This window comes from Alligator sinensis, unplaced genomic scaffold (assembly GCF_000455745.1).
Source record: "Alligator sinensis unplaced genomic scaffold, ASM45574v1 scaffold253_1, whole genome shotgun sequence".
Lineage (NCBI taxonomy): Eukaryota > Metazoa > Chordata > Crocodylia > Alligatoridae > Alligator > Alligator sinensis.
This window is the reverse complement of record NW_005842147.1, coordinates 96571-111215: the sequence shown is the minus strand read 5'-3', so window position 1 is coordinate 111215 and position 14645 is coordinate 96571. Positions and strand designations below refer to the sequence as shown.

Sequence of the window (14645 nt, the reverse complement as noted above, 5' to 3'; positions counted from 1 at the left end):
GGGGGGGGCATGCTGCAGGGGGTGGAAAGTGAGCGAGAACAATTAAAAGCATCTTTTAGATTCATTCAGTAGGTTCTCAATTTAGTTTCCATTGAAAAAAATCAATGGCAGAAAGGCAGGAAATGTTCTAATTTATATGCAGTTGTGCCCTAGCTTTGCTAAAAGCACTACACATCCCACTACTACAGTAAATGACATGCAGCTAATGACAAGAAGCCCCTGTGCTTCAGGGAAATTCCACAGGCTGCTACTTGGACTGACATGCTAGTTGAGCAGCCAAAGCAAATAAGTTTTATGTTTATAGTTTCAGCGTTCATCAATTCTGTGAAGTTAAAGGGAGGGTAGTTATCTTCTTTCTGTTGTAACAGTCTTCTGTTAGTACATTCTTCCCTTATGATGAAAGGGGAATTTTAGTTAATGCAAAGCTCAGATGAACATACATACCTGCTCTACAAACCAAGAACATACTACATATTCTCATATACAAAATGCACACTTTTCCAAAACCAACTGCTGGAAATTGGTGTGCATGAGCCATTTCTGCCCTATATCTGGGCAAAAAGTAAGAGTAAAGTCTGCACACAAGCTACCAAGCAATTAGCAGATTCTGCTCTCTAACTACTGCTACTCAGTCAGTTACTATGCAGAAAGATGGTTTAAGAGTAGAATGAAGAAAAAACATGGTGCATATTATTTTTGGGAATGTTATATAGAAGAAAATGGTATGGTAAGTGTAGAAGACCTCAAAGGGAACTTGAGCACAAGATGGAATGCTTGGCTGTGAGCTTGAGAAGATGCTTTTGAAAACAAAAGATGGACTGCCATTCTTAAGTCATGCCAAGTTACATCTTAATCCATAGGTAGTTTAAGGCAGTGTTTCTGAACCTGTGGATCGCAACCCAAAAAGCGCATCGCAACCATTACAGAAAAATGTGGGAAAGTGCATGTTTCCTCTTGCAGGCTGGCAGAGTTTCAGCCTGCAAGTGACAGCTTGGAGCAAGGGGGAAGGGAATGAGGGCAATGTGGCAGGGGGCACCATGTGCATGTGCACACATGCATGTGGCAGCCAGGCAGGGTGGAGAGCAGCTCCAGCAGCTCCCAACAGGTAAGCCTACGGGGCTGGGAAGGGGGGACGTGGCACAGGCGATGCATTGAGGGGTGGGGCACGTGCTCTCCCAGATCTGCATGCCAACAGTGGATATGGGGCTGCAGCCTGGCCGGACAAGCACGGGCTGGAGTGGGGCAGTGGGATTTGTTGCTGCTGCCACCATCACCACGAACCCCATGCCAGCTATGGTATTTTCAATATGAGAAGTAACTGACAGGTGGTAGGGGGCCATGCTGCCCTCACCTCCTCCAGCCACCAGCGCCGCCGCCCCCCCCTCCAATACCCCATATACTGTGGGGCTGGGAGCAGTGGGTCAGGAAGGGAGCATCAGCAGATTTTTTTTTTTTGGGGGGGGGGGGGGGGGGGGGGGGGGGGGGGGGGGGGGCGGCGGCTGTTTTCCACTTAAAACTATTTACTGTGTCAGGACTGGCCATTGATTTTTACAAATGTGTCCAGGTACAAAAAAAGCTTGAGAACCACTAGTTTAAGCATCTACTTTTTATCATGCAGCCCTATTTAAGACTAGATTCTTGCAAATTTGAATCGTATATGGTATGGGATGGGCGGGGGAAAAATGTGTTTTATCTTCCTCTTCCAGCTGAAGAATTTTAAATAAATATGTATATTTTTAAATAAATAGTTTAAACCATCAAACATCTTAAACTTAAATAATAACATCTTAAATGCTCTAGCTCAAATGCAATACTGCCATTCCTTGCATTAATGTAGTTAGAGTATTATTGAACCAAATTTCTTTAAAGAGCATTAAGCTTCTTTTTACCACTGCCAAGAAATGTTGACTCTAAGCCCAGATGAAACTAGCCCCTATGAAGAACTATGATTTTTGTGGCCTTCAAAATAAAGGACCCTTACCGTCTCAAATTCTCGATCCTTTATCTCCTTGAAAGCCTCAGCAAGATAATTATCTTCAAACCAGTGGTGAACGAGGTCATCCCTCCATTTCTTTGTCATCAACCTACACAGTGCTTCTGAAAGAGCAACTTGAAGGTCGTAATCTACATGTGATAAAATACAAAAATAGAAGTATCCCTCAAAAAATAAAAAGGTTAACACAAAGGCTTAACAAATATTATCCCAATGCATTACATTTTGCCCCAAGAAAGAAATGCTTTGATACAGTAATAAGAAAAACCAAGTTTCTTTGCAAAGCAGCATGATGTTTTTTATTCAATCAATTATTAAATACAACTATGAGGTGTAATAATATCTGAAGATGTCTTCTAAAGAAAGGGAAAAGCAATCTAGTCACTATGGTTGAGTTTCTCTCTCTCTAAAAAAAAAAAAAAACACACACAGAAAGCAAAATAAAATAAAAGAGCTATATTTAATAGGAGTCAAAGCCACAATTATTTTCACACTCACGTCTGATTGTTTTGTTCAACAAAACAGACAGGTTTCAATTGCCTGGCAAACAGATGTAAACTAGAGGCTGATGACTGTTGGTGCATCTAAGAAAAAATGCTATAATTTCTGAAGTTGATCCATTTCATCCTGTTAGTACTATAATACGACTTTCTCTATCAATTAGTTTAGTGTTTACGTGAAGTCATCATTAATAGCTTGTTGGCATGGTTATTTTTCTCCTTAAAAGACATCTTATTTATATTCTCCTCCACAAACATTAATACACCAAAAAGCCAAAAGTTACAGAACTGAATAACACACTCACAAAACAAAATTTTAAGAGAAATAAATCCAATTTGGGAAATTAATAATAGCTAGATATTTCTTACCACCAACTTCCAGAATTGTTTTTGCAAGATCTTTCCTGAAACAACATAACCCATTAGTTTTTTCCTTCCATTTTCATCTACTCAGACACAGACAGAAAAATATCAATCATTTGCATCATTTCTCTCCTTAATGGTGAGAGAAGTACAACCACACAACTTGAGGCTTCTCTCTAAGTTATAATGAAAAAGTTTGGAACTTTATCCATACCTCTACACCATATAAGACTTCCATTACTGAGCACTAGTGGAACAGTTATGTAAGGGTTACGATCTCAGATGGTTAAAACTCGACTATACCAACAACTAACTGCTCTAAATGTACGAGACAGAAGGGATACTCACGTAAGTGCACACATTTCTTCAGATAAAGGGATTTTTTTTCTTTCTTCCCGTGGTACGCTGTCCAGCAAAGAGTTGAAAGTTCTCAAAGCCTTTTTTGCAGGGATTAAGAGTGAGGGAGAAGGGAGACAAATAATTTAAAATGCATGTATTTAAGACTTCATGTACTTCTGCGTATGTTCTCTTTCCTGGGACTCTTACCTCCTGCCGCACAGCACAGCTTATGTTACCTTCCGTCACTAGCTGTCCTAGATCAGGTAAGAATGACTCCAGCAATTGCTTCTTCCCTAGAACAATAGGTAAAACTGTTACATCTGACAAATAAGAGCAGCATCACCTGAAACAGACTACACTGTTAAAGCAGTACAGCCACCCCTAGTGCAGGTATGAAAGGTAGGTTTACCAACACAGCATATTCACCTCCCTGTACAGGGATAAGCTATCCCAGTAAGATACTTGTTGGCACACCAGTTGGGGAGGAAAGAGTTATACCAAGAGCTAAAAAAAAAAAAAAAAAACACAAAGGCAAAGCAATTCTAAGCACAGTCTAAAGAAGGGTTTCTCAACTGGTGGGATGTGTCCCACTCGTGGACGCGAAGGTCCACTAGGTGGGACTCAGGTTGTGGCAGCAAAACCAGAAGTGCCACGGTGGAACTTCTGGTTTTGCTTTTGTGCACTTTGATCAGCTGCTGGGGGACCCCCACCTCGCTCATCGACCAGTGGGACCAGGATTTTTTGACCTTACATACATGGGAAAGGTGCAAATGGTTGAGAACCACTGGTCTAAAGAATGCCATCCTTATTCCTCTTATAGCCTGCTAAATTTAAAAGTAGAGGAGACAGCACATGTTTTGCATCTCATTAATGCATAGGTACCACTCCCACCCCTTCCCCAACCCAATGAGTCTTATGAATCCAGAACTCTATTCCTATATTCTGGTACAAATGATCATAAAATAATGCCAGCCATTTCAGGGGAAATTAACAGTTCATCCTTTTCCCTATTCCAATGGGGGAAAAAAGAAAAAAAAAACACAAACCTTCAAAACAAAGGAAACGTGGGTGTTTTACACAAGGCAAAGCCATTTGAACAGTACCATTTACCTTGGAACAAGAGATATACCTGTTGCCAACACACTAGAACAGGACACCAAAACTTTAATACAGCACTAGGAAAGCTAGACATCCTTGATAACTTCCCAAGAATCACTAAATAATATTCTTATTTGTATGTTAGTTCAAAACTTCCTGCAAGGAATCAGACATAGCTTTGAATGAAATCCTGTTTAAATGATAAAGAAAAATGCTGTTTAGACATGTTTAGGTTAATGATACTGGGGAAGTCACTGACCTTCATTGTCACACTTGCAAATCACCTGATGAAAGAGAAGAGAATCCACATTAAACACATGCTATACACAACCACACAAGCTGCTCACAACCCCCCCCAAAACTTTTGGGGGTTGTATTCCTACTACACCCCATCCAGAGTGTTTGAGTGTCTTAAATGCCAAGCAATGCAGATGAGCAAAGATTATTTTGCCTACAGTTATGATAAATAAAATGTACTTCAATAGAGCTGTACAATAAAATAGAAAAGATAACGTTTTGTAATACCGGTGTGTACAGGAAAAAAGTTATACAAATCAACTATTCACAAGCTCCAAGAGTCAACACCAAAAAAAATAAATAAATAAATAAAAGCACCTTTCCTACAGATGTACTCCAATATATGAAAGTTTGTAATTAATTTCTAAAACATAATAAAAACAGATGCATAGGTATTAGAAACGGCCACTACTTTAAAAAACTAAAATGCTACCTCTCCCAAATGCTGCCAAAGAATCCAGGTCACAAAAGCTTATTGAAACTCTTATTTCTTTCCATCCATCCTTAAGTCACATTTCAGCAATGTAAATTGCTGGCAATTAGGCTGCTGCAACGCATCTAGTCTCTGAAATACCACCACTGCATGTAGTCTGTGCTCTAGGCAGATAACTGAACCAGTGTATCTCAGTTTACTGGGCTCAGGTATCTTCCCAGTTCTTATAATAGAAAGTTATCAATGATCAATGTATCAGTTATTACAGAAGAGATATTAAGTTATTGTTTTAAGCGTGCTTACCAATGCAGAGTCAAAGAAATCTTCAACAAGTTTCATCAGAGAATTATTTTGGGCTGGCTCTATGAGCATTAGGAATTCTCTTGTTCTTTCAAACCAAGTTACCATGTTAAAAAAAAAAAAAAAAGTTAATAAGAACCGTGGAAAGTTTACATGCAACCAAACTTTGAAGTTTTTTTTAACTCAAGTTAGGCATCAGTAGTTAGGTCAGTCTCACAAAACACACACAGTTAAGTATGTGTATGTTAGCACAAGCTTGATAAGAGGGAAACTGAAAGAGGACAGGGGAAGTTAACACCAACTACGGAGAGAAGTTACACAAACTGATTTAAGCAATCAGAAACTGGTTTAAACCTGTAACAGAACATAAGTACAGTGCACATAAACCAGTTTCAAAATGGCCAAGGCTAGTTTAAGTTAAACCTGGTTGAACGTTGTATCAGACGTAACTAATTTGGGTCATACCAGTTCATGGAACTTCTGTCCCAGACCCCTTCCTGGTTTAAGTTAAATCAGAGTCCCTCAGCATGCTCAGCAGTCCTGGGCTGTGCTCTGCTCCAGTGGAACAGGGCAGGCCCTGCCCCCAGCTGCCAGCAGGGACTTTTCCATCCCCACCAGTCAGGAGCAGGGTTGATTTCTCTTCCTCACCCCCTTCTTGGCTGGGGAATCAACCCAGCTCCCAGCTGGGGTGGGAGAGGAAAGCCCCCACTGCCAGCTCCCCCCCAGCTTTGGACTCCTAGCCAGGCTGTGCCCAGCACAAGGAGTGGGAAGCCCACAGTGGGGGCTGTTTTTCCACCCCACTCTCTCCTCAGCCAGCCTGCCAGCCAAGCAGGGGGCATGGCTAGGTGGCTGGCTGGCTCCTGGCTTGGGCAGGGGAGTAAAGCCCCTGCTGCAGTCTTTCCCACAGCTGGGAGCCAGCCTATGACCCAGCCCCTTCCCCAGCACAGCCAACAGGCCGGCTGAGGGCACGGGAAAGAATAGCCCTTACTGAGGTCTCCCTCACCCCTGTACCTAGCACAGCATAGCTGGGGGGCCAGAGCTGGGGGGAGGGGGGGGTGGCATTCCCACCCCTGCTCCTCAGCTGGCCAAGGAAAGGGTAGGGCCAGGTGATCAGCCCAGCTCCTGGCTCTGGGTGTAGGGAGGAAGACTGCCCTGCTGGGGTTTCCCTCCCCGCTTCCCCAACACCAGAGACACCCCAGCTGGGGGTCCAGTGCCAGGTGGAAGGGAGGGTTTACCCCCATACCCTCCTCAGCTGGCCCAAACTGGGGGGGTGGGGGGGGGTGGGCTCTGGCCATGGGGAGAGAGGAGAAGAGGTGTCTTGCTGGGGGCTTCCCTCCCTCCCCCACAAAGAAGGAAGTGGGGAGACCCTGGATGGGGTCTGGTGGGGCGGTTCCCCTCAGGCCTGTTCCTCAGCTGACTGGGACTGAGGAGGGGGCATGGCAAGAGGGACCAGCTCTGGGCACAGGGAGAGGGGGAGAAACATCCCACTGGGACTTCCCTCCTCCCCTTCCCCAGGGTTACGGAAACCCCAGCTGGAGGTCTGGTGGTGCACTCCCGCCACACCACCTCCTCAGCCGACTAGCTGCTAAAGAGGGAGTACAGCTGGGGAAATCATGCATCTCTGGGATCTCTGCACTGGCCACCAGGCTAGGAGGTGAGTTCTAGCACCCCCTGGTACCCAGTATAGGCCACTGCAGGGGTTTGGCCGTCTCACTTTTGAAAAGCAAGGGTCAGTTCGCTTTCTTATTGGTCGAGTCCAAGCAGTTCACAGAAACATGCAGGGACTGAATCAGTTCAGGTCTCAGGCTTTTTGACTGTCCATCCCCAGCCCAAAGGACCCAAGAGATCACTTGATCATATGAATGGAATTAAACAAAATAAAAATCTTCCTCAGCAGAACAGACAGACAAGCCTAGGATATCAGTCACTCACTCTGGTGAAAGTTGCTTCTGCCAAGGCAGAAATTGCTTTTCCTTCCCTGTGCCCACCCCAAATGGCTTCTACCTATGCCCTGCAGCTAAAGCTATATAGATTCTGTAAGGGGTGTGCAGAAACTGTTTCGGAAAAGCTTTCCATAGTAGGTTATATGTTGTAAAACCAAAAAGAAATGGGTTGGAGGAAGCCATTTCTGCTAACGTTGTGAGCATCTCCCTTGATCTAGCTAACAGAGTATTTTGTATGTATTGCTTGCAGATAAGTTTTGTTACTTTGGTTTGCAAACGAATGATCAGTATTTATATTCCTCAAGAACAAACTTATAAAATGGTATTAGAAAACATGGGACTGGAGAGACTTCCATGGCACAGCACTAATAACCATCTTGGTGCTACTAATTCTTCCACAAAATCCTCACTAAATAGCAGCTGAGCATTTTTGTGCAAGCATTCTCACTATACAAGCAGAGCCAATAAAAAAAAAAAAAAAAAAAAAAAAAAAAAAAAAAGTCAACATTGCCAGATACAGGATTACAGGACTGGACCCTAATTTTATTTCTACAGTATTGCTGTGTAAGAAGCATCCTTAAAGACAGCATATTAGCCAATCCAAAAAAGGAAGATTTTTCCAACAAAGTTTTGCTATTTTTGTTGTACCGTTTAAAACCAATTTCAAAGCTTTATTTTATGGACTGAACTTACATTGCATTCCAACTAATGCTCTTGTTTATTAAAATCGTTTAGAGGTAGTCTGCTGTTTGTTAAGTTTTATTATGCAAACCATGCATTTCTACATGTGTCTAAACAATGAAAGATTTTTGGTTGACTAGAACATTTCATGTAGACCAATTCACCAACAAGTCTGTTATTTTAGTTCAGTCAATATGCTAAAAAAGAAAAAAAAAAAAAGCAGCCCTGCAGTTTCATTTCAATAGCAAATCATACTTTAGTGGCTTTTTTTCTTTAAAAAAATTCTGAAAAATACTCTTCCATCTGAGCAAACCGTATACTTATCTTTGGTATCAATCCCTGCTGAATAAGTAAGCTTGCACCTTCTTGTGGATCACTCTTAAAGTAGAGCTGAATGCATTTCAACAGCACTGATACATTTTGAAATTCATTCTTGTCCAACTCCTATAAAACATTTTTCATCAGAATGTCAATAATAAACTTGTTTAGAATAGTAAGTATTTAACCCAGGCCTCAAGCTGATTACAGCATGTATTATATTACTTGCCTTTTTTAACACTTTGTCAAGTTGATTAAACAGTTGTTTACTAAATTTTTGAGGAGGACAAATTTCTTTTTCTTGAAACAGCTCACTTATTTTCTGAAATCCTTTTCCCTTAAAAACATCAGTTATAAGCGATTCAAGCTGAAAAAACACAAAACAAAACATGAAGCACAATTACTGTTCCCCAAAGAGAGTGTGCCTAAACTCACCAGCACCCCAAAAATTGGGGGTTTTTTTGGCAACGCTTGTTTTAAGGGAAGCTCCCAATGAGAATGAAGGGTTTCTATTTTATTTCACTGCTTCTTTTGGTACTTTCTATTTGAAAATTAGTTTTAAAAAGTTGGAAAAAAATTGGGATCAATTCTTTCAGAAATAACCAGCAATTACAAGAGCCTCAATTTTAGGGTACACCACACAAGACACCTTAAAGTGGCTGGATGTCCAAAGGATGACCAACTCGATTCCTCCAGCTCAAGTCATTTCACAAATATCTTTTTACCCCACAACTCCCTTTAACCCATCTGAGCATTTGCCAACAAAAGATGCAGTTAAAATCTATTAACTCATTTTATACTTTACATCACTTCTCAGCCTCTTGTAGGCTCAGATCAAGTGTTTCTCTCTCATGCCAAATACCTTTGAGATTCACTTGTCAGGAACATTGTTTTTAGTATATTTGTATAGACAATACACTAAATATTTGTTTCTTTTAAATAAGAGAACATAGCCCAAAACCATATATTATGCCCACACAGGACCCCTGAACTTATGTCATTAACAGACTGAATGGCAGTTCAGGTCAAACAGCCTCCTATCATTGCTCTTACTACATATTCAGTTACAGCATTATATGTAAAGCTGGCAGAAATGGAGTATCATATTGCTTATTCATTTCATGTGCACATACACAAAGGATATGAGTATTACTTAAATAGATATATACAAGATTAATAACATCCATTATTAACATACAAGAAAGTAACAGCTTACAGATTAAAAAGTTATTTACATAGTATTCTGTTCTGGCTGCCATGTTTCCATTTAAGTCACTGCTTCCCTCTGGACTCTCTTTCTCCTTTAAACATAAAAATAAAGATAAAAATAAAGGCGGCACTCATTTCTACATAAAAAGGAAAGTTCATTTGGAGACCAAAGTCTCTTTTGATTATGAGGTTACTTAGAAGGGAGAGAAAACCCCTGGCTCTTTTACCAGTCCCCAAAGAAAAGAAGTTTAATTGCAGAAACTTGCATGTCTGTTTTCTGGCTGTGCCTTCAATGCCTCCCCCCACCTCCCCATCATAATTGTATTTGTATCCCTGGGACTCCTGAAGTGAGCCTCTCCTAGACAATCTGGAACTCCTGAAGTGAAACCCTAGGTTTTAAATATGGACAGAAGCATTTACAAGGACCCTCAGTTCTGTAAACAAAGTTCACCTGTAAAGATGCACATCTAGTTATATTTCTAATGATTTATGTTTGTATTCATACCTATAATGTTTTAGTTTGTCTAGAAAGCTGCACATCTACCCTGCCTTCTGTCTGGCTTCAGACTAGCAGGGCTAGCTACCTCTCTCTGGAAATCAATTTGCCTGGCAAGACCAGAGTCTTGGCTTCCAGGACACAACATAAGGCTTGTTTCTTGTGCTGCAGGCATATTTGGAGGAGGAAAAGCAGAGAAGAGAGAGGGAAGCACTTTTATTCCTGAAGACAGTCTTTTCTGGACACCAAGAAATTCCAGTGTTGTTTGGCCACACACAAAAGTAGGGGGAAGTTCCCTAGAGCAATGATTCTCAACCTTTTTTGTACCAGGACCCATTTGTAAATATAAATGCCTAGTCCTGACCCAGTGCCCCTCACTCCAGACCTACTGCCCCATCCCCAGGCCCCCAGCATGTGGCATGGGGGTCCCCCCCAAGCAGCCCCTTGAACTCTGCCAGCCTGCAAGGGAAGACCCGCAGTTTCCCACATTTTCCTCCTTTAAAAAAAGACTCCATTTTTTAAAGTTTGCAGATTCATTTTTAAAGAGTTTGTCCCTGACCCTTTCACATATTCTTGTGTCCTACTTTTGGGTTGTGACCCAGAGCCTGAAAAATGCTGCTCTAGAGAAACTGAGCTGGAGGAGGAGAGGGAGGGAGAGATTAAGGGGGCCTGGAGGACAGCGATGCCATGGCACACAGCAGCAAGAAGCTGAACATGGGCCGATCAGGAGGAGGAGCTTAGGGTGGCATCAGAGGACATTCTGATTTTCTGCTACTGTCCTCTATTGATACAAAACCAGACGCCTTTACGTCCTCTATGTTTCGCTTCAAGAAACTGAAGCATTTTTCAAGCTCTGGGTCACGACCCAAAAGTGGGACACAAGAATATATGAAAGAGTCAGGGGCAAACTTTTTTAAAAAGGGAATCGCAAACTTTCTGTTCAAGAGAAAAATAGAGGACATAAAGGCATCTGGTTTCATATCAGTAGAGGACGGAGGACAACTGAACTGTTCTCCATGTGGACATTGGCAATGCATAGGGGGTGCATGTGCACCCCCTGGAAGCACCAGCTGTGAAACTGGAAATGCACTTCTGGTTTTGCCACTGGCTTGGCAATCCCCCTGGCTGACGATCAGCAGCTGGGGGACCCCTCCCCATTGGCAATCTGGACTCGGGAGACACCAGTCACCCACGATGTTGGGCGCCCTAGTCGTGACCCACAGCTTGAAGAAAAAAAATGCTGCTCTAAAGAAATTGAGCTGGAGGGAGAGAGAAGGAGAGGTTAAGGGGGCCTGGAGGACAGTGCCACAGGGCAGCAACATGGGCTGATGAGTAGGAGGTGCTGGAGCCCCTCTCTCAGAGAACAAGGGCCAGGAAAGGAGGCGCTGGAGGAAGAAAGCCAGGGCCGGGCTCTGGGGAAGAGCCTGGCCCTGGGCTTTTCCCTGCAAGAGCAGGAAGGGCACAGCCCGGGGGGAAAGCACGCTAAGGGGAGGAGGAGACCCAGGGGTCCCGGAGAGGGAAGCAAAGCACGCAGCACAGCCGCGCGGGACGCACTCACCTGGGGCGGGCGGGCCATAGCGCAGGGCCGGGCGCCCCACGTGAAGCCTTAATGAGGCGCGGGCCGGGCCGCACAGCTGCACCCGGGGGGCCGCACAGCCCAGCTCCGCGCCGGCAGCCTGCGGGGCCCGCCCGGTGGGGAAAGGGAAGGGGAGGTGCGCCGGCCGGGCGCTGAGGTAGCAGAGAGCAGCACGTATGACCACAGGAGCTCGTGTCCGACCCCACGGGCGTCTCCCTCCCCCGTGGGCAAACCTACCGCCTCCATGGTGCGGAGCGAGGGCCCACGCCGCCCTCCATGAGGCCCCATGTTGAGCCGATGGCGCTGAAAACCGCAGGTGTTGCGGGTTGAGCTCGTTGTGCGGGGGCCGGGCTTGGGCGGGGATCCCGGGCCGGCTCCTTTTAAGGCTGCCCGCAGGGCTAGGTGGGCAAGACAGCGATCATGCAATAATCCCCGGAGATTTCAAACGGGGATCCACCCGCCTTCAGAAAGTACTGCTCTCTTCCTCCCTGTGCCTGAAGAAGGGTGTTTGGGCCCGAAAGCTTGCGAAAGAACAATTTTGGGTCACCTTTCCATCAGGATCCAGGAGGACACTTGTTCACCAGGGGCACCCCAAGGGAAGACAAAGCCCAACAGTCACAAACTCCTGCAAGACCATTTTAGGCTAGATGTAAGGGGAAAACTTCTTTACTGGCGGACCCCCCAGGGCCTGGAACAGGCTTCTGCCAGTGGTGGTGCAAGCACCTACTCTGGACACTTTCAAGAAACATTTAGATGTGTATCTTGCTGGGATCCTTTGAACGGGTGTTCCCCCAGATCCTGCTGCACACCCCTTATGTACTTATAGGCTGCTACCAACCCTAGCTGACTTCCTGTCCCTCAGGCAGGGGGCTGGACCAGATGAACTTACAAGGTCCCTTCCAGCCCTAATGTCTATGAAATTATGAATTTTCCAACTATTGAGTTGGTTGAATAAAAGATATCACATCTCCCCAAAGAGCCTTGTCTGTCCATGTCCTTAGACCACAGTTTCTCAACCTGTGGGGTTACATGAGACACAGGCAGGGGGTACGCAGGTGCCAAAAACCCCTGTAGCAAGGGGGCACCGTCGCTCCCCCCGTTGCCACTGGGCTTGCATCTGGCCACTCACCCCTCACAAGCCAGCCACAGGCTGGAGGAGGGGGAAAGCGGGCACACAGACACCCGCGCACTCCCCGCCGACCCAGGCGCAGGCAGGTAAATTTCTTTCTTTATCCTGCCTGGGCTTTGGTGGGGGAAAGGGGGGCAGATCGAGACCCCCCCCCACAGTGCAGGAGGGAGTACAGGAGGTGAGGATTGCCCCACAACCCGGCCCACCCAGGACCCTGTTCACCGTACCCCATTCACCGCGCACAGGAGGGAGCAGGCTGCTGCTGCAGGCTAGGGCTGGGGCAGCACCAGGCTCTTCCCGGTACTCAGGGCAGGCTTCGGTGATGGGAGGGGGGCTACTGCCACCCCAATATTTGCTGTAGCCCTCCCCAAATGCTGGGAAAAGCCTGGCACCACTGCTGGCCCCACCTGTAGCCAGCCTTGGCTCTGGGCAGCTGCAGCAGGTGCAGCAGTTTGCAGCCTGCCTCCTACCCGGCCCCCGGGTTGGCTACAAACAGCTGCACCAAGCTCTGGAGCCCAGCATCAGCTCTGTGCCGGCAGCAACTACGTGCATGCCTCAGAGTGGACAGCGGGGATAGGGCCCAAGGCAGCGCAACCCTCCCCCGCTCTTTGCTCTGAGGTGCGCATGCACCTGCTGGTATGTAGCGGATGCCAGGGCTGCGGAGCCCGGTGCAGTTGTTTGCAGCCTGCCTGCTGCAGCTGCCCAGAGCTCAGGCTGGCTACAGGCAGGGGCCAGCGGCAGCACCGGGCTTTTCTGGGCTGCACTACCTCAGGCCCCACTCCACCGTCCGGTCTGAGCAGCTCTTTGCAGCCTCCCAGCCGCCTGCAGGGAACAGCTCAGGTTCCATGGCTGGCATCAGCTGCCTAGAGCCCAGGCTGGCAGTGCCAAGCAAAATGGCCTCGCATGCCATGCTTGGCACGCATGCCGGGGGTTGCCAACCCTTGCCCTACAGACTTACTACGCCATGCTGCGGGTCTCCACTTCTCCCCAGTGACCTCAGCCACTGCTGCAGTGGCCCTGGAAGCAGCCGTCACCACCTGCCTGCACCACAGCACAGCGCAGCCCAGGGGCTGGGGTGAATGGGGACAAGAGGAGCCTCAGAGCTGATTGCATAACAGTGAATTTACCTCGCGTATAACGAATTTGGGGGGTAAAAAGGGTCATCGCATAAGAGCGAAAATAGATTTTTTCACAAGAAAATGTGAAAGTTTGAAAAAATCAAGTGCTGCTATGAAATTGTACTCTGCGCTCCCTAAACGGGCTCTACAAGCTTCATTTGAAATCGTACACATGGTGGCAAAAACGAAGAAACCACATACCATTGCTGAGAACCTTGTCGTTCCTGCTGCTATTAAAATTGCTGAAATCATGTTTGGCAAAACAGAAGTAGATAAAATTAAAACCATCCTGTTAGTAACCGCAGCACTCACCAGGCGGTTTACCAGTTGAACCGGGGGGCGGGTGGATGACCAACCCGCCTGCCTTGCGGACAGGCCGGGGATGAAAGGGACACTGACTCAGTTGGAAGATAGTAAAATTGAACTGAACGTTTACTTACAGTAAGATTCCAACAGTGGTTACACAACAAAACGACAGTGGTGAAGCGGTAGTTAAAGATGACAGGTAGGAGATAGCAATTGCTTTTTCCGATGTACGTGCGGATGGAGAGCTCACTGTTTGGTGAAATAATAGCCAGGCGTATGACTATTCGTATGACTATTCGTCCACGGGGACACGGATTCCTGGACAGGGTGATCAGTCCTATCCGAGGGCTTGTGTGGAACCCGGGACCCTGCGCTTTAGCGCGCTGTCCCTTTTATAAACTCTTCAGCCAATCAGAGGAGGCTGCTGATTTACAGTTAAGAGAGTGTGTCTGCTGGCCAGGCAGGCACGCTTCTCCCGCAGCTCCTGATTTGTTAAGGCTGTCTGATCACGAGCTGGTCGGCCTCACGATCATGAGCTCTTCACAC

The 14645-nt window shown here is 46.0% G+C and overlaps 1 protein-coding gene across 2 annotated transcripts in view; it reads right to left on the bottom strand.

The window, feature by feature from the left end:
- The window catches only part of SYCP2L (synaptonemal complex protein 2 like), a 53102-nt gene extending 41270 nt beyond the window's left edge, over window positions 1–11832 (bottom strand). For both annotated transcript variants that reach the window (XM_006025427.1, XM_006025428.1), the window contains exons 1-10: window positions 11784–11832; window positions 9501–9566; window positions 8495–8632; window positions 8272–8391; window positions 5327–5431; window positions 4553–4577; window positions 3403–3488; window positions 3205–3293; window positions 2863–2897; window positions 1982–2124 (exon numbers count right to left, since the gene is read on the bottom strand). In XM_006025427.1, coding sequence (XP_006025489.1) covers window positions 1982–2124; window positions 2863–2897; window positions 3205–3293; window positions 3403–3488; window positions 4553–4577; window positions 5327–5431; window positions 8272–8391; window positions 8495–8632; window positions 9501–9566; window positions 11784–11792 — 816 coding nt within the window. In that variant the 5' untranslated portion in view covers window positions 11793–11832. The remainder of the gene's footprint in view (window positions 1–1981; window positions 2125–2862; window positions 2898–3204; window positions 3294–3402; window positions 3489–4552; window positions 4578–5326; window positions 5432–8271; window positions 8392–8494; window positions 8633–9500; window positions 9567–11783) is intronic.
- Between the last annotated feature and the right edge of the window lie 2813 nt (window positions 11833–14645).